The sequence below is a fragment of the Taudactylus pleione genome, unplaced genomic scaffold, assembly GCF_031769625.1.
Source record: "Taudactylus pleione unplaced genomic scaffold, aTauple2 ptg000201l, whole genome shotgun sequence".
NCBI lineage: Eukaryota > Metazoa > Chordata > Amphibia > Anura > Myobatrachidae > Taudactylus > Taudactylus pleione.
In genome coordinates this window covers 4,121,253-4,141,676 of record NW_028284603.1, presented here as the reverse complement: position 1 = coordinate 4,141,676, position 20,424 = coordinate 4,121,253, and the positions used below count along the sequence as shown (strand labels likewise).

General features: G+C 39.1%; 1 protein-coding gene across 1 annotated transcript; it reads right to left on the bottom strand.

The window, feature by feature from the left end:
• Positions 1-549: 549 nt before the first annotated feature.
• Positions 550-20,215, bottom strand: LOC148518165 (prokineticin receptor 2-like). Its single transcript, XM_088477483.1, has 3 exons — positions 20,084-20,215; positions 17,308-17,923; positions 550-3,474 (listed from the first exon to the last, which is right to left on the bottom strand). The coding sequence occupies exons 2-3, from the start codon at positions 17,754-17,756 to the stop codon at positions 2,778-2,780; spliced, it is 1,146 nt and encodes a 381-aa protein (XP_088333609.1). The 5' UTR covers positions 17,757-17,923; positions 20,084-20,215; the 3' UTR covers positions 550-2,777.
• Positions 20,216-20,424: the final 209 nt, after the last annotated feature.

Here is a 20,424-nt window from a genome sequence, read left to right as displayed (position 1 = left end):
TCATTCAACTTATTTAAGATGAAATACTTGTAATGGGTGGTACACATTAGTCAACTGTGCATGATGCAAGGAAATTAGTATTTGCATAAATTGATGACATAACTTCACAAAATGAAATTACAATTGACAACCTACAGTATGTATTTTCAAAACCTTCAGTTGTATCAAGCAGTGGCTATGAAGCGGAAATAGCCATATAACTACATGCAGCTGTTATTTAGTAGGTAAATAATAAGAAAAATATATTAAATAATTAAGTATGCCTTTCTGGCCAGTCATAGTTGAGAAACACAGTTATGTCCAATACACCCATTTTACAGCTCCCCAATAAATAATATATTGTAAAACAATGTGTGATTTATCATAGCCTAAACCAATAAGACAATGCCACACAGTGCCATTGCTGCTGATTCTCTATCACAAATAAGCTCCAAGAAAGTACCCAATTCAAGAAATAAAAGTCATACATTATGTAAGATTTTACTTGATATTGCAAGCTTAAAATTGTAATCTTTTTTTATTTCTTTTTACATGAATAACATGGCAATGGTCAAGTGTGAAGCATGTTCACAAAAACTGAGAAACAAAACTTGGAATCTTCCAATTAGGGAAGCATCATAATCTCATTAGAGAGAAACATGTAAATCCTGGCAAATTAGATAACTGCTTCGGAATGAGAAATTAACCTGTTAGTTGTTTGTCCAGCAATGTGTTCCTTGCGGGATGTAGTTATGAGACTGGCGGCCGTGATGCTGCCGGACTCAATACCGACATCCAAATCCCGACAAGGGACTTAAGATAGTCGTCGTAATACCGACGCCTATCTTAATCCCAACGCCGGCATGCCGAAGGACATCAGCCTGAACGAGGTAAGTCCGGGGCACCCTTAGGGTTAGGTTTAGGGAGCAGAGCGGGGTTAGGTTTTGGGGGGTTTAGGGTTAGACAGCCTTAGGGCCAAGGGTTAGGCACCACTGGGGGGGTTAGGGTTAGACACTAAGGGGGGAGGGTTAGGTTTAGGCATGAAGGGTGGGTTAGGTTTAGGCACTAACAGGGAGAGTTAGGGTGCAGGGTCAGGAGTATTAGGGTTAGGCTACAAGAAGGGAGGGTTAGGGGGTAAAGGGGGAGGGTAAGTATACTTACCCAACCCCTGTCGGGATACCAACCATCGGGATGCCACTGTGGGAATTCTGACAGGAGGCATTCTGACAGCCAGCATTACATACCCATTCCGTTCCTTACAGATAGTGATGGGGTTGATGATGACAAACTTTATGTTTTAGAGCTTAGTCATCATTACTTCAAGTATAAGGGGGAGATGTATGAAACCTTAGAACGAGGATAAGTGGGGACGTTGCATAAAAAACTCGGAAATTGTTCTGATCATTAAGGTGGAAACCAGCACGGTAACAAGCAGGCCAGGTGCCCTGTGCCATTCCCGCTTCTAAGCGCATGATATCATGGTGTCGTGCATAGGCGGGACGGGGCTGCCAGCACCAGGAAGTGCAGTACTGGCGCTTTTTGCCGCTGCACACACTGGGGCACTTCAGTAGTGATACTGGCTGCAGGATGCCATTCTAGGCACTCTGCTAGCCAGTAGCAAGACCTGAAAGGCGGTGACGGTGCCCATCAGACACACCTAGTGACAGCCCTGGTGAAACCTATCTCTGGTCATGAAGATGTTAAGAAAGTTAAAAAGCAAACAATCCACTTCAAAAACACAAAAGCTACAACTCAGAATAAAAAAATGCCCCTGTACATTTTTTATATGTTCATTTGCATTTGTCAACATAAATGGGCAAACACCACTAAAATTAAGAAAATAAATATGATACTGTTAGCCATTTATCTAGAAGGATGATACGGTAGTGCAGTGGTTAGCATCATTGCCTGGTTTCCTCCTACCTGTCAAAAACATACAGTACTGTAAGGTCAATGGACTTGTGACAAATCTGTATAGAACTGACATGAATGATTCAATAGTCTCTGGTGTTACATGGTTGGTACTATATAAATACACAAGAATAATAATAGGCAATAAAGTTACATACTTTTGAAACTAAAATTAACATATTTTAATGCTGTAGGTAACTGTTTATGAATTGAAAATGTGGCAACTTTTCAATGGGTAACATTTCTTTATGATAGATGAGATAGCAAATGGATTGCAAAAACATATTACAGTATAATCTCACATCTCCTAGTTTACTATAATGCTCTTCGAAAAGTTGTAAAAGTTGGGTGCATTATATTTACAAGCAGAACAGAAAACGCTAAGTAAAAATAAACCGCAATAAAATATAACAAACATAAAACACACACATAATTCAAGCAGTTACATTTACTAGAGCATTGTGAGAAGCACAACTACATTCGAGAACTTTTATTCTGTAGTAAAACACTGCATTTAAAAAAAAAATTGTTCTCATTGGCATTTGCCTATTTAAATTCAGTGGAATTGACAGTGGAAACAATTTCATGTGCTCTATACAATATTTAGCACAATGCCTAAATGCACAATGTTGTACAATTCACACTTAAGAAGAAAGAATGACATCAAATTGGGTTGCCAATAGCAATCAACAGCCTGCTGCAAAAAGCCCACTTAGTAGGGAAAAGGAAAACATCTTTGGACCACTGGAGGTTTTGTACATGAACCACTATAGTCCAAAATGGCTATAACAATGGCGAGCAGAACTGTGTATTTCTCTTACATTGGGGAACTTTTTAACATTTTGGATGGAGTTATAGTTTAAATAAACTTATAGTGCACAAATTAATTACTTGAGTTTAATGCAATCTACCTCTTCTGTGACAGGCATGGCACTTGTCTTAATGTCTAACTCAGCACTAGATTTACTTCCATTATAAGTAGACCTCCATTTTAGAAGCATGATCTTTTTGAAATATTTCATAGTATTGTTTTTGACAGTCACAAAGCACATTGTGTTAATCATGCTATTGCTCATTGCAATGCACTCTACAATGTAGAAAGCAGAAAGATAATGCTTTTCTTTTACAAAAACCGTTGGGAAAAAATCACGAACAATGGTAAATCCATAAAATGGGGCCCAGCAAAGAACATAAGCCGTGAGGATGCACATCAACACCAAAACCGTCTTTCTTCGACATCGCAGGCGTTTACGTATTTGTTCGGTCTGGAACCCAGGAACTGTTTTAAACCAAAGCTCTCTGGAGATCCTGGCATAACACAAAGTCATTGTAAAAACTGGACCAACAAACTCAATGCCAAAAATGAAAAGGAAATAAGATTTATAATAGATTTGTTGGTCAACTGGCCAAATTTGACCACAGAATATTTTTTCTTGGCTTTTTACAATAAAGAGAACTGACTCTGTAGCAAAATATGCTGACGGAATAGCGATGAGTAAAGAGATAATCCAAACCAAGGCAATCAAGAATGAAGCAGTTTGGTAATTCATCCGAGGCTTCAATGGATGTACAATGGCTAAGTATCTGTAAAAAAAAAAAAAAATGTGATCAAAATAACAGCTTTTGGAGTGCACAATTTTTATACTTTAATAAATGCTATTAATTATATAATATTTTAGGTGTAATATTAAAAAAGTTTACATTTGTCCTCTAAAATATACTAGCAAGCTTTGTAAATTTTACAGATTAATTCTGTGAATTAGAAACAAACAAGCAGAGAATTAATTTGACATAATTTCCTTAACATTGTATTCACATGCTAAAACAGTCTTTTCTAAAGATGAACTTTAAAATATACATTTAATAATATGGTACAAATTTGGCCACACATATAGTGGCATCATTGGTAGTTTTTTTCAGTAGTTTTAAGATCACTTCAATCATTTTTATTGTACTGTTGTTTTTTTATTAGACTTCATTTGCTCTTTTTATATATTTTTTTCTAATGTAATTGCTATCACAGTTTGTTATCTAATGTATAAATTAAGGGCCTGCTTCAGAGGCGCACATTGTTTACGTGCTCTCGCACTAAATCAGGGCGTCCTTTTTTTTTCCTGGCCTCCAGGCCGCTCGCACAGCTCTGGGTGACCACCAGTGGCGGGCTGGGCCGGGGGCAGGGTGCCATGTGCCCCCTGGGCCGCAGCGTCATGCGGGCCGCGGGCCGGTGCAATCTGTGTCACTGTGACACAGACTGCACCGCGTGTGTAGCGCTGACCGGACGGAGTTTGGTCAGCGCTACACTGACAAACACACAGCCGCCGGCTCCGGCAGCTGTGTGTTTGTTGTAAGCAGCCGCCAATGAGAGTCTGTCAGACTCTCATTAGCTGCTGCTGCTGCGCCCACTGCGGGAGCCGCTCCATCTTCCGGCTCCCGCAGTGGGCAATGGGAGAGACATCATGATGTCATATGACGTCTCTCCCATAATGCAGAGCGGCACGGCCCGGGAGGACAGACGGAGGAGCAGATGGCGGCGGGGATTCAGGTAAGTGTTTTTTTATTTTGTTTTTTATATTATGTGTGTCTACTGGGGGGGGGTCTGGCACTACTCGGGGCACTACAAAGGGGGGGACTACTACTACTGGGGGCACTACAAGGGGTAGGGGACTACTACTACTGGGGACTACTACTACTGGGGGCACTATAAGGGGACTACTACTACTGGGGGCACTACAAGGGGGGTGGGGGACTACTACTACTGGGGACTACTACTACTGGGGCAGTATAAGGGGACTACTACTACTGGGGACACTACAAGGGGGGTGGGGGACTACTACTACTGGGGGCACTACAACGGGGAGGGGACTACTACTACTGTGGGCACTATAAGGGGACTACTACTACTACTACTGGGGGCACTACAAGGGGGGTGGGGGACTACTACTACTGGGGACTACTACTACTGGGGACACGCCAAGGGGGGGGGCTACTACTACTGGGGACACTACAAGGGGGGGACTACTACTGGGAGCACTACAGGGGGGACTACTACTACTGGGGGCACTACAAGGGGGGACTACTACTAATGGGGGCACTACAAAGGGGGGGACTACTATTACTGGGGGCACTACAAGGGGGGGACTACTACTGGGGGCACTACTGGAGGCCTGCATAAGACTGTTCTCTCCTGTGGCACACGGGGGCACTGCATATGGGCACTACGACAGGGGGCTGCCCTAATCTTTATTTTTACCTGACATTAATCCCATATGGACCCCCGTCCTCCCTGGAACACTTGAGGGGGGCGCCGTAGCACGCATATTCTTCGGACACCCTGGCTACACGCTACTCCTCTGCCAGGGCCGCCTGCATGCATTTGCCCCCCAGGCTAAAAGTTGCCAGCCAGCCCCTGGTGACCACCCACAGCTTGTGCGAGCAGGCTGGCGATGGTCTTGATTATCGTGACCATCAGGCTTGCGGCGAGACCCTGCGGGAGGGTCTCGGCTCCCACAAGCCCGAGTGGACTTCCTGCTCTAATAGAGCAGGTAGTCCACTACTGAGTGATGTCAGTAGGGCCACCCACAAACAGCAGGCATTCCTAAGGGAACGCCTGTGTTTCTGCAGCCACCCCCCCTCCTCACCTACAAAACGGGGAAAGCTGTCAATCAGCATCGACAGCCGCCCCATCTTGTAGTGAGCCTCTGAGCGGCGGAGCAGGGGGCAAACATCGACCCGCTCACGACCTGATACAGACTCGTGAGTGGGTCTGAATCAGGCCCTAAGCCCCATTTGTTTTTAATGGGCCACATCGCAATATTTAATTTGATGCAGCTGGAACTTGTGGCAAACTGTCTTCTCATATTGTAATTTTTTTTTAATAATAATAAAAATAATAATTATAAAAATTATCCAAAAAACAGAACAGCTAATTCTATCGAACTACATCTTTTTGAATGGCACAATATCAGGTTTATGGCTGAAAAGTAAAACAATTTAGCAAATTGCATTTTATAGCACTAGGTACAGTATACATCCTTATTGTTTTGCACTAAGCATAAAAGCTCTGTACATTGTATTTTTTAACAAATTGTGTAATTCCTCCATTTATTTTCTGGTGTTCAGTTGTATCTTGCTTGCTTTCATAGAAACGTATTAGCAAGTGGGAAATTTAGCAAGTGCATTGAAAAGCATTAAAAGAAAAGTTCAAGGATATTAAACAAAAGAAAATAGAAATGAAATATATATATGGGTTTTCAGACTATTGCAGTCTGGTAATAAGATCTGATACAGTGTATTATTACTGTATTTTTACAACACAAATGACATATTTTTTCCCTTATGTTAAAATGAGAGGTCAGTGTGATAATCACTATATTTGTGGGTGTTCTATTGCTGTGTTCCCCATCATTTGTAGAAAGGGTGTGTAGACCACCCAGCAATTGGCTATAAGGCCTATGGCCTCTGAGAGCCATTAAAGTCCCCTACCCTTGACCACCTTCAATTGGTTATGGAAATACTCCCCAATATTCCAGACAAATATCTCACCAGGTGGGGGCAGGTCGAACCCTCGAAAGGCATGGAGAGGGTTATTTAATATTACCTCATACAGCACCATTTTGGGACTTTTAGCACCCTCGCCAGTGTAGGGAGAATTTCTTAATACCAACCCAAGTAGGTGGAGACAGAAAGGGCACCAACACTAGATTAGTAAAATTATATAATCCCTTCAAACACTCCAGGGAAGATCACTAGCATAAATAACCATTGGATAGGGATCTATTTTGGCAGCTCATTTGAATAGATACATATGTTATTGTATGAGCTGTTTTTTTGTGGCTATATATTATACAGTATGTTATTGACTCAAAAGTCAATAACATACAATAACCACGGTAATCTTGAATACAATCAGTTGAGGTATAATAAAGAATAAACCCTGTATTTTAAACTATACTTATATATTAAAATGACTGGAACCTTTGACAAATTTGGGACAGGTTCAGCGATATGTGCCCATCCCAACATAGGCTTCAGTTCTGCTCTTCTGAACATATACAGGGACAGGCACATGCAAGGACACATTATTATTGATTACAACAACCATTATATGGGAGTGAAAAGCTTTTAGGAAGTTTCTCTTGTGTGAACTTTTCTTCCATCATTGTTGGATTGCATTAGCCACCTCTTGCATCTATTGATTTTAATCCACGAGAAAGTCCCTTCTCAGCCACAGTATTTAAAACAACATGGATTCACCCAAGGTTTATGAATGGATTGGTCCAGTGGTTCCCAAACTGTGCACCATGACACCCTGGGGTGCCTCGGGACACTTGCAGGGGTGCCTCGGGTTGGTGGTCCAGCACTAAATCAAATTATTTATGGTCAATGTAATGTAAATATGTGGACAAAAAGAAGTGCAAACCTGTTCTCAACCACATAACTGGACCTAAGGATGACAGGTAAGCACGATTTTTTGGTTGTTTTTCTGTTGGTTTTGCAAACCTACCATCTACTAAAGGTAAAACTAGAGAAAAACGACCAAAACACCAACTTTAGAACACTTTAGAACATTGGAACAATAACACTGGTCAACATGATTTTTTTCACAAGAAAACTGAATAGTGATTCTAGTGCAGTTTTAAATTCTGAATTAAAAAATGTGATTAGAATCATAGAATGTTTCCATCAGGCATAGTGGTCCTTATTCAAAGTCGGTCGCAAGCGCCGATGTGCTTGTAACCGACTCGATGGTTTGGCCTGCGCACGCACAGCGGCCGCACTGTGCGTGCGCAAGCCCCGGAGCATCCTCACTACCAAAGGGGCAGCTGTTGATGTTGATCGACAGCTGCCCCCATTTGGTAGGCGGGCCGGGGTTTCCAAAATGGAGGTGTTCCTTTACGAACGCCTACCGTTTTGTGTTCGCCGCACTGACATCATCAGTGATGTCAGTGGGGAGCTTCCTGCTCCATCAGAGCAGAAAGCTCCCTGGGGCTTACGAGTGCCCAGACCCAACCTTAGGGTCTGGTCGTAAGCCCCGGTGGTCGCGATGGTGATCACCATCGCGACCATCAACCTGGACGGTCATTAAGCTTAACGATTGACAAGGAGGCGGCCGTTCAGGATGCCCTGATTCAGTGTGACCGCTTGCAACTAACGACCGCCTCTGAATGAGGTCCAGTGTGCTTGTGACAGTTACTTTTCCTTTTTCAGGTTTTAGTGTTCTTTATGACCTGTCATACACATGTTTGTTCTGTTACGGAGGCTTTTGGACATCAACACCGGCCGGAAGAGTGGCGATTGTTCATAGACTCACCAAAAGTTAGTGTAAAGGCTGTGCTTCTACATAACGGCAATACATTCCCACCAATACCTGTAGCACATGCTGCTGATATGAAAGACACGTATGAAATATGAATTTTCTGTTAGAAAAAATCCAGTATGAAAAATATAACTGGAATATCTGTGGTGATTTGAAGTTCATTGTTTTATTGTTTGGTTTGCAACTTAGGTACACAAAATTCTGCTGTTTCTTGTATGAATGAGACAGCAGGGATAGGAAATCTCACTACGTTAGAAAACAATGGCCTGAATGTTAATCTCTTATTCCTGGGCAGTATAATGTGTTAACGTGTTTAGTGGATCCAGAAAAGGTGTATTTACCTCCACTGCATATTAAACTAGGACTAAGGAAACAATTTTTAAAAGCAATTAATAAAAACTCTGCTGCACTTATGCATTTGAAATCTATATTTCCAAAAGTAAGTGTTGCAAAACTAAAAGAAGGAATTTTTATAGGGCCACATATAAGATCAGTAATGGATGATAACAATTTTCAGGCACTGTTAATTCCCTTGGAAAAAAAGCAGCTTGGTTGTCATCCAAAAATATCTGTTCTTGTTTTCTTGGAAAACATGAAGCAGAAAACTATCCTGATACATATTTACCGACTTTACAAATCTCCTCTCCGGGAGCAGCACAGAGAGGAGATGCTGCTGAGAGGTTAGAGGGGCGGACTTTAGATGTCATTTGGCCCTGGACGGCACCGGGCCACCAAACAGCTGAGTAATCCTCAGTTTACTTAGGCTGGACAGCTTGAGAGGCCAGGAAACTGCGTCTGTCGATGCATTACCTTGCCTTGCCACTCTCGCAAAATGGGACGGAAAGTCCCCCATTTCCAGGAAAACCGGCCGCTCCCGCATTGCCCCTTAAATGCCTCTGCCTGTCAATCAGGCAGAGGCATAGAAGGGGCTGCGTGCAATTATGCAGGACCCGTTTTGCACATTCGCAGAATGGGTTATGCGCATGCGCAGATTCCTGATAATCTGGAATCTGTATTCAGCATTGCACTTGCATGCAATGCTGATCTAGCTCCTCTGTATTTTGTCTTGACCACCTGGGATGCTCTGTGTTGTATGTCAGTGACCAAGATGCATGATGTGTTGTGTATTGGTCTTTGGGATGCTCTCTGTATTGTACAAAGGTTCGTAAAATGTATCTAATATATAGGTCCCTAAATTACCTGTCTTGTGTATACTGTAGGTCTTTAAAATGCTTGCTTGTGTATTGGTCCCCATTATACCTGCCTTGTACTTTGGCCTTTAAGAACCTGTCTTGTCTATAGGTACCTTATGCCCCTGCTTTGTATAAAGATCCCGAAAACATCTGCTGTTGTTGTGACTCTGCCTACCATTGCGTATTATAATGAACTTGCCAACAGCTGATGTGGCTAGGGATAGCAGTGTGCAAACCATGCCTACTTGTGTGTTCATCTCGCCTACTGGTTGATTCGGTCAAGTGAAGGTGAGGCCATGGTCAGAATGTTTTTCCAGGTGACTTTAGTTTCCAATCCCCCCTGACTGTGATGTTATAAAATATGACTAAAATTATATATTCTTAACCAAAGGGAAAAATAAACCCTATTTAACTGTTTTGTTTTTATTTCTTGCCATACAAGGCAAAGATCAAGAGAAAGTCTATTCCTTAGCAATTCACAATATTGAAGCTCCGCATGTGACTTAAGATTCACAGACCTAAAAATAGATAAATGTTTCCTGAGAGGAGGTCATTTAAAAAAAAAAAAAAGATGTTTAGTACAGGATGAAATATTTAGGACTTTCAGCTCTGAACCCAAATGGGGTTAACAGCGATTGCAAATTTTAAACCTTTTTCTTTAAATTGAATGAATTATGGTAATAAAGTGTTGTTTGTATGGAAAGAGTAATTTTATGTAAAAGACATATGATCCTTCAAGAATGGACTTATTGGCCCAAAATCAATCTGGGTATTTTGTGTCTGGGTACTAACTGTAACTGTTATAATGTATATTATGTTTTTATATTGTTCGAAAACACCATCAAAAGAAGGTTTGTCATCACATAAAATATCATATTGTTAATTAGTGGAGATATTGGAATCAGTATTGTTTAGTTTTTCCATATACAGTACATATCCTAATCGCTGAATCAATTAAAGGGAAATCAACATAAAAATAAAGATAATTGGTCTGGATGCTATGAAATCCGAAAACTCCCCAACCTTGATGCTTCTGAGTAGTACCAAATCCCACCACGGGTCTTCCCATTCAAGATTGGCTTTCAAAACAAGACAAAACTTAATTTTCTGGGAAATGTTAGATCTTGCATGTTTTGGGTTGCATATAAGAGACCCTCCCCAGGCACCATTTCACATAGGCGAGTGAATGGAGAGGGTGTGGGCTGTAGTTGTCCTACAATACTATTATACTAATCACCAATAGACATAGTTGTAGGTAGATGTAGGTATAGTGGGTGGGAAGGATATAAAAAACTGCAGCGGGTGGGAATGATGTAAAAGACTGCAGGCATCTTTAATCTGTGTATTAGGGTCAGACACACACTAGCTAGCTGTGTGTTAGATTGCCAGACACTAGGTAACACCTGCAATCTGCAAACAGACTGCTGTCACTGTGGGTTAGTTTGTCAGACACTAGTAGCAACACTAATATGCAAACTGGCTATTTGTATGTTTCTCAGAGAACTTGAAATGAGCTGCACTAACTTACAATTGCTTTTCACAAGGATATCTATATGCAGTACACTGTACACTGTACACAGAACACTGCAGTATAAATTGTGTATGAGGGCAGAAACAGTGTGATTTCATGCTTAGCTGACCAAATACTGTGATGTGTCTTTTCCTGTTTTTGCAAAAAATCTCTTATAAAGTCTTTTATAATTCAATTTAGATCATATTTCAAGGAAAGATTGTGTGTTTTTGAGAGGCAGCATTTATTATTACTGTACTTACTGGGTGTGGTGTCAGTTGCACCCCAAAATAACACAAGTGGATTTTTTTTGTGTGGTTTAATAAAAATCTCAAGTTTTTATAATTCAATTTAGATATTTAAAGGAAGACTCTGTGTTTTTAGAGGCAACATATATTACTGTACTTACTGGGTACGGTGTACCTGTCAGCTGCTTCCCAAAATAATTAAAATGGAAAACTATTTTGTGGTGGTTTAGTAAAAATCTCAAATCTTTTATTCTTTTATAACTTAGGTATTTAAAGGGAAGACTGAATTTTTGAGAGGCAGCATATATGTCTGTGCATACTGAATGTTGTGCCCACATCAGCTGCACCTGAAAAAAAAAATTGGAAAAATAAAAATAAATGTATGGTTTAAAAAATATCAAGACTTCTATCTTCAATTTAGATATTTAAAGGGAACACTGTGTGTTTTTAGAGGCAGCATATATTACTGTACATGCTGGGTGTGGTATTCCCATCAGCTGCACCTCAAAATAATAATAGTGGAAAAAATAATTACTTTTCTGGTTTAAAACAAATGTAAAGTTTTTTATAATTCAATTAAGACATTTAAAGGGAATGTTTTGGAGAGGCAGCATATTTTAGTGGAAAAAATAAATATTTTTGTTGTTTAAAACAACAATTTAGACATTCAAATGGAAGACTGTGTTTTTGAGAGGCAGTATATATTACTGTACTTCCTGGGTGTTGCGACCCCATCAGCTGCACCCCAAAATGATAAAGGTTGAAAAAAACATTTTTTTTAATTGAGTTACAAAAATCCCAAATCTTTTAATAAAACTGCATGGTCATTGTATGTTCACTTGGTGTGGTGCAAGAAAAGCTCTATTAGCCATGCCACCAACTGAAGCAAGATATAGTAATTACACCATGTATATGTTTCAGCAACTGGAGCAACAGCAACAAATCATCATGATGTACAATTGATAAGGGAAGTTACCATCTTACTGCAGCACACTAGAGAATAATATCAGTTTTATGCAAGCAACTGAAACCATTTGAAATCGCATCCTTTGAAGTCATACACTACCAGCCTTTGTCAGCTCATGCCCCATTTAAGGTTACTCCTGGAAATGCTACTGTGGCATAGGAAGCTACTTCCAAAAAATGTGTAAAAACTGATGTTCATCAAAATGAACTACAAATTCCATGAGGAATACCTCTGCTTCCAATTAAAAACAGAGTCTTCGACAGTGAATTCCAGTGGGGATAAGCTTATATTGATTGATGGTAATATTAAAAACAGAGGTGGGGGTAATGATGAGGATGATAATATTTTGAAATTTGAAGATGATTAACACTGCTAACCAAACCACCAAAATGTTTTCTTCTGTTGGGGCCCAGACAAACAAGCACAAAAGTGACAGCCCCTGTTGCTGAAGTGCTTGATCTGCTAAACTGGGCATTACCTTTTAAATATACAACGTAAAGGTGGATGGGAGGGCCCAAGGACAACTCCATTGTGTACCACTTTTCATTATGGGCTTTGGTCACCTTGTTGTATTGGTACTAGCTGGTTACTCCATCTCCATTTACCTGTACTGACCTGAGGCCTGTGATTTGCTGGATGGAGAAGTTTTTTATCGCCTGGATTGGCCTGAGACCTGTGATTTGATGTTTGGAGAAATGTGTTGGCAATATATTATATTTTCTTCTAGACTTTGACTTTAGGCTATTAGTTCTTGATTAAAGAAAGCATTCTATAGGGTTTTATATTTTATTAAACTGTCATCCTGCTTGCCACTGCTGTGGCACTATGATTCATAGATGTGCTATATTATTTTAACTACCATGTGTTTGTGTCACTGCTCTGTCGCTTATTATAGCTACAGCCCTTGGCCAATATTGGTAAAAAAATATTGTGAGCTGTGAATATTGTCAGTATTGACTAGAAATTACTGGAAATTAATATTATTGATGTTGATAATACTGTAGTAATAAAGGTCCAAATTACATGATTTTAGCTGTTTTTATAATTTTTTTAAAGAAATACATATCCAAAACCAAAACACTTGAGAGATTTTTTGCCAAAAGCAAAACCAAAACACAGCAATGATTTAGAACCAAAGCCAAAGACAGGGGACTATGGACATCTCTACTTTTAAATCACCAGTTTTACAAACTGTCAGACAACTTATAGTCACGAAATTATTGATTTCTTAGGAACTTGGAAAATCAGCAAATTTTTCTTGATTGATTGATAGAACTTTAAGCAGTAAGTAAAAGTCTCAGTAACTTAGGTTGTATCTTTTACTGAACATTGTAAACCTACTACTATAGTAGTATTTTGGACCCATCATTTGTCTAAAAAAGTGATCTCCATAAGTAACTGTAGCTTTTGTGTCTGATGTTGTAAGGCTTTATTGTTTTCTGTTCTACCCCTCCCATCTCTCTCTCCCAGTTCCAATCATGTCTTTCCCTGCCCCTCTCTTACACTGTATTTTTCTCTCTACTTTCCCATCTTTCTCCCCTGTCTCTTTCTTTCCCTCCCTCAGTCTTTCTCCCTGTTTCTGTCTTTCTTTCTCCTCTCCTTCCACCCTCTCTCTCTCCCACTCTTAATATGTACAAAGCTCTGGAAAGTGATAAATTGGAAAGTGATAAACTACCAGCCACTCAGCTTCTAACTATCATCTTACAGGTTGTGTTTGAAAAATTACAGAAGCTGATTGGTTGGTAGTTATCAATTTCCAATTTATCATGTTCCAGAGCTTAGTACATCTGCCCCTAAGTCACTTTTTTCCCTTCTTTCCCTTGTTTCTATCCATCTCCCATCTTTGCTCTCACCCTGTTTTCACTCCCCCCCCTTTTATCTCTCTTCCCATTTTTCTCTCTCTCTCTCTTTCCTCTCATCACCTCTTCTCTCTCGCTCTACTCATGTTTTTTTTCTCTCAATCTCCCCCTCTTTTTCCTCTTACCACATTTTACACCTCTCACTGTGAGTACTGCCAGGCAGACTTTTAATACAGGTTCAGTTTGCATGGTGGAGGTTGGCAGGTTATTGGGTCCCTCTGCTCATCCTCCTCTAGGATCTCCTTCTTTGGAGCCATAATGGCAGTTAAAAAAATAAATCAAATTTGTATACTATTATTTTGATTATTTTTACATTGGCTCATATGATAAATATAGTTCTGAAATTCTGGCCTGCATTTATTAGGGGGTGTGGCCCAGTATGTGGAGGCATGGCCTGAACTATAGTGGTTATGAATGCCCTCTGTCTAAGGCTGACATTGATATGTTACGGCTTGTTGCTATCAAATAGATGTATAGTGACATATTCATGATACATAGGCTCCCATGGAGAAGCATTGTAGAATGTCCCTGTGCCCACAGGGCTAGCTACTATGACACTGAGTCAAGGCCTCTGGTTTTAGAGGAATTTCTATATATATATTTTTTATGATTTTGTGAGAACCCAGTCCTTTTATGATACTATACGAATTTGTTTGGTGTTTGGTGACCAAGCACAGTGAGAGTTTAAGAGATTGTTGTATGTCCAGTGCTGGCGATAATATTAGGTAAAGCCTAGGGAACCAATGGTTAGAGGGCATCTAAACCACTGAATAAGTGGCAAATGTCATTGATGCAGTGATTTTGGATGCAGCATCCACTGACTTGAAGCAAATGCAGCCAGCAAATCAATACATGTGAAATTCCTGGCTGCTGCCCTCCATGTCCATGTTATGCTGGGAGTGTTGCACTAGACTATGATACCACAGACAATCATCACAGCCCCAGGATGCTGTCCCCACTTTTCCACCTGCCACAGTAAAAAGAAGAAGCCAGGGTGTGGCACCCCTTCTGAGCTGAGAGTAAAGTGTGCTGGCTATGATGTCCACAGATACAACAAACAATAGAATCATAAACCTATTACTACCCCTGCTTAGATATGCTACACCATACCATATTTCTGGTTTACCATACAATTTGTATGTAATGGTAAAACACAGATTTCCCCTGGTATGATGGTTGTCACAAATGAAGGGATTTGTGGCTGTGTTCCTGGGCTCGGTCTTGGATCTGTTTATTTGGATCAGGTCCACTCTGGAAAGCACTGGGTTTGATGAAGTTACTGTGCATGAAAGTAATATATTGGTAGTAGAGACCTTTGAGTGGATGCTGAAGGATGACTGAATTCCGGTTAGGACCGGAGGGTAACCGGACTCCAGGTATAATGGAGAACGGCTGGAACTCTGGTTAGGACCAGAAGCTAACTGGACTCCAGGTATAATGGAGGATGGCTGGATGCACACAGCAGTATAATACTGAAGAATCAGCTATAACATTTGGTGGAGCACAGTAAGGTTCAAGGCTAAGAGTCCTGTTGCACTGGCAACTTGTTACTGCAGCAGGTATCCTTTTACAGAGGCTGCAGGAAGCTGATTAGTGGAGAAGTGTGAAGAAGCTGTTTCATTGGTGGAGGCGGAGTCATGTGGGCAAATCCTATATGGCTGCGCCCGTGGACTGGAGGGCGGAAGCACAACCATGCAGATGCCAGTGCTGGAGCACACTTCGGGTGCCTGTGTCCAGGAGAGAAGATGCTGACAGAGCCAGCCGGGGAGGACGGAGCCGCTGCAGCACCATGTGAGAACCGAAGATGCCATGGGTGAACGCCCGCAAAGGTAAGTAGAGGGGTCTGGTTTTGGTCTCTGTGGGGACTTGTGACAGTGGCAATTAGTATTGTATTGGAATGTTTCAGCCACCCATATAATAATTAGGGGGCTCCAGTGTTTCTGAAATTAAATATTTGCCCATCCCGTTCATTTGTCAAATGCTATAAGACACTTCATAGTATATATTCTAGTACACTGGTCTTCATCCCTTTAATCAAAACTTTGGCTTGTCAAAAACAAGCATTTCAGGTAAAATGGACTTTTAAATCAGTGTTTTTGAAAACCTAAATTTGTTTTAAATGCATTTACTGAATTGTTGCGAAACCTCTAAAATGATTATTTAAAAAAATCTATTTATTTTTGTAAGAGTCACTTATGTCCCTAACATCCCAATCAGTTTTCAATATTCCTAATGAGCGTGACTATGCAAATGAGCGGGTTTGACAGTATTGCAAGGAATCTGACCAACCGTTATCTCATGCAGCCAAATGTCACTCAAATGTCTTACAGATCACCACCCAAGTGTCCAGCTGATTACCACCCAAGTGACCAGCTGATTACCACCCAAGTGACCAGCTGATTACCACCCAAGTGAGCAGCAGAAGAAACTGCAATGAGCAGAAGGTTACAGCCTACATGGTCAGAGAATCTCACATCATTAGCAAGGGGAAATGTATTATACTTTCTAAAGAGTAGACAAGAGGACAAGTGGAGAAGTTGCCCCCATAGCAACCAATCAGCTTCTAGCTAGCATTTATCGAGTACATGCTATAAAATGATAAGTAGATGCTGATTGGTCAACTCTCCACTTGTACATTTGTTCACTCTTTACAAGGTTTGATACTTCTCCCCTCAGAAGAGATTAGATCAAGTGACCACCAGAAAACTAATATTGGAAGAGAAAGGGGATAAGGCTGAGACTATACTGTGGTTCTGACATAGAACACAGTATTTTGACATGAAAGTGCATATAGACTAGAGACCAGAACTGGTAGTAAGGGGAGAGAGCCAAATAAATTGGCCAACAGTAAATTATCGCATAAACCTGGTATTTGGGCAGCTTGTAGGCATTGATGGGCAGGGTTTACCAAAGTAAACTGGGAGACCTAGAACCTCAGATAGACTGCCCTGTGCTGCTGTTAACATTTTAATGTTCTGATTGGCCAGTTTTCTCTAGCTCTACTCTTGTACAATACTCCTGTAGTAATAACAGACCATACTGGGCACAAGTTTACCCCAACAGAGTTAAGTCTATATCATTCTTTGTTGGTTTATTTCATAGATCATCTACATTATCACAATCACTGTTATTTTGCTGCATCCATTCTATGTACAATGAAATAATCTGCTTTGATACCAGTCTAAGTCAGCCATCTATTTTCTATTGTACAATATGTTTTACATTGAAATACTGCTGGATATTCTCTGGAAGATTAATTTAAATTGTTTACAAGTTCCTTTGTTTAAAGCTTTAAAGATATGAATCTACATAACCATGACCTACCTGTCGACAGCTATTGCAAGCAGTGCATTAGTGGAGACGTAGAGTGAAACAGTTCTTAGATAATTGACAGATGCGCATAGGATGTGACCATGTTCCCAAGACAGCTGCTTCACAACATAATAGTCCATTTCAAAGGGGCAGCAGACTATGGCTACGATGAAATCAGAAATAGCCAGGTTGGCTATTAGCAGGTTGGTTAAATTTCTAAGCTTCTTGTATCTTGCAAGCGCTGCAATGAATATAAAGTTCCCAATGCCACAAATCAGCATAATACAAACGAGAGCCACCCCAATGACTATTTTTGCAGCATAAAAAGTTCTTGTTTTGGTCACGTCATCGTCATTATCAAATTCATAATCACTGTAACTGTAGTTTAACGGAAAGGTGAAGTTCCTCTGGTACAATTCTTCATTCTGGTTGTAAAGGGAAGCCACTTTGTCGTAGTCCATGGTTAGGGATGCCTTGAGAGGAGTAAGTTACGTAAGAATAACTAGCCGTAGAGAGCACACAATCGGTCACTTCTGATCACAGACACAAAGAGAGGGAGTCTTGAGTTGCCATCTCTCTAGATAATATGATGTGAGTTAGAACACATATGTTCTGGTCCATTGATGCTCTGAAACAAATGAATACAAATAACCAGTTGCTGTAGGTACGTTTATCACTATATTCACAATTTAATAAATAGAAAACTTACTAATGAACTATACTGTTAAGTAGTTATATAGAGCTGTAAAATTTACAGTATGTTGTATTTGTTTTTAAATAGAAGAATTGACAACTGTGACAGTGTTCTTGTTTAAGAAAGTTTTCATTGAAATCTACATTTCAATACAGTATGTCTAGGTAAACTTCTAACGTAGAAATTTAAACTGTTTCCAAACTGTTCCACAGAACATAACTAATGACTGTTAAGTGTTAATGTTATTTTCAAACTGACAGGAAAATGTACAAAAAAAACAAATATATTTTATAAAATATATTTTGGGTCTATTTACACAAGAACATCAGAACTAAGAAAAAAATGGCTTTCCTAAATAAAATATAGCAGTTGTGATGTAATTTATATATATATTTTTATATATATATATATATATATATATGAACAGTGCAGAAAACAATTCTGCAAAATAGGAGGATAAAGCAAAAAATAAATTGTATGTTGAAGAAAATAAGGTATTATGTTGCTTCTGTCAGAAATCAATATTTGTGTGAGGAAGGTTCCAGTGAAGATTATTGCCTGTGTTATTATTCCCATAGAGCAACGCAATAAAACAGTATTGCTAGCATGAAGTCCAAACGTAAAATGGTAGCAGTTAGTTTACAAAGTAAGCTGATGCAAAACATGTTTCATAGTTTAGAATGATTAGGTATAATAATAATAATAATAATAATAATTATTATTATTATTATTATTATTATTATTATTATTATTAATGGAATACATAATACCTTTTTTCCAATTTAAATATTTGCTTAACACTTTAAAGATTAAAATTTTTCTGTAACACTCTGCTATGAACAGTAAATCTAAACTAAATAGCAGTAAAACTACTTCAAAATGTTCTGCACATTTTAATTAATGAAATTAATTAATTAATTAAAAATGGTCTTAACAAAAACTTATTTTGTAGCAAATTTTTGTACCAGAGACTACAATATATAATATCTAAATAATTTAGAATCCCAAAACTATCTGTATAATAATTATATTCTTTTCTAGTATCCACAAGTCAGTATACTGTAATACACACTGAAGAAACAAGATGATATTTACAGCTCTGTTTGCTCTATACACTGTTAATGTTAGAGGATATGTAGATTTACTTTGCTACAGGGTAAATGTCAGAATAGACATTTTGAAATTTAAGATTTTTGAAAGTTATTAGATCCTTCACATACCTTACAGGCACCTGTATAATTTCCTAATATAATGAATTTGTACAAAGACCCTCGGTACTGGTAGGGTACATGCACTGTACATAATTTATAGACTATAATTAACAAGACTTCACTTTGCATTCAGCAAATGTTAAGCCCAGTGGTTAATGTAATGTTCTTGGCAACATAATAGAATTTGTACTAAGGATTCTTGCAGGTACTCCAACCTCAGGCTATATATTTTTCTTGCAGAAACAAAATAAGCGCACACGGAATTATTTGCACACGTCAAAACCAATGCACAATCATTAAGTTATCTAAACATAGAGATATGTCATGTCAATGCGTATTCCTACTTTTTATATACTTTGACGGCACAACAGCAATCTTACTACTCTTCTGCATAATAGATGCCATTAAGATTTTTCTATGGTGTAACATAAATAAAATATTTTAGTTTATGGCATTGTTATTTTTGAGATACAGAGATAATTGTGTTATTGCGTAGATTAAAGCTTATTTACATATCAATTCTTCCAATTTATTTCAAATATTTATCTTCCAATTTAAAATAGGTTTCTGTTTAGATATTATTTAGTTGCAATTCATGGTATGATGATATTTACAGTATTTAGTATAATGAAATTTACAGCAAATCTGATTTATTTGAAGGCAGATTGTTGTTTTGTTTACAAAATTAATTAAGTAAAAGCAATTGTTTTTAAAAAATAAAATTGGAAATTTTCTGACCATGAACATAGTTAGCGCATCTATATTTTTTAAGCAAACAGTTGAAAAGGTGATTTTTTTTATAACTCAGCTCAAACTAAGTAATAGATTGAGACTAAGAAAAATCTTTAAAACATAGGTAATACATGATGGAAAGTGTCCTTACCTGTCCTTTTTACTCGCAAAGAAACATGCTTCATTGTTCTCAGTGGAATAAGTTGAATACTTTCAGTAAAGAAGTAATGTTTTATTTTCCTCTTGTTAAGCTTTCTTTCCTTGTCACTGATATGATGTGTGCTTCCAAATTGTGCTTCTGTATGTTGAGAAAACTCCAAGGACCTCCTTTATTAAGGCTTATAAAGGGCTGTCCCTGCAGCCTGCTGTTTATCTGCATGTACTGCTGCCACCTGCTGTTCTCCTTCCAAACTGCAGCATGGATTAGATTCTCAAACGCTTGGCAGTACTTCACTGTCCACACAGATATAAAAAGGCTTTAGAAATCAATAC

Bases quoted from the DNA above. Each gene is read 5' to 3' on its own strand.
- LOC148518165 (XM_088477483.1), bottom strand. From the start codon at position 17,756: ATGGACTACGACAAAGTGGCTTCCCTTTACAACCAGAATGAAGAATTG. The intron at 3,475-17,307 runs GTAGGTCATGGT...TTTTTTTTACAG, and splicing joins CTTGCAATAGCTGTCGACAG to ATACTTAGCCATTGTACATC.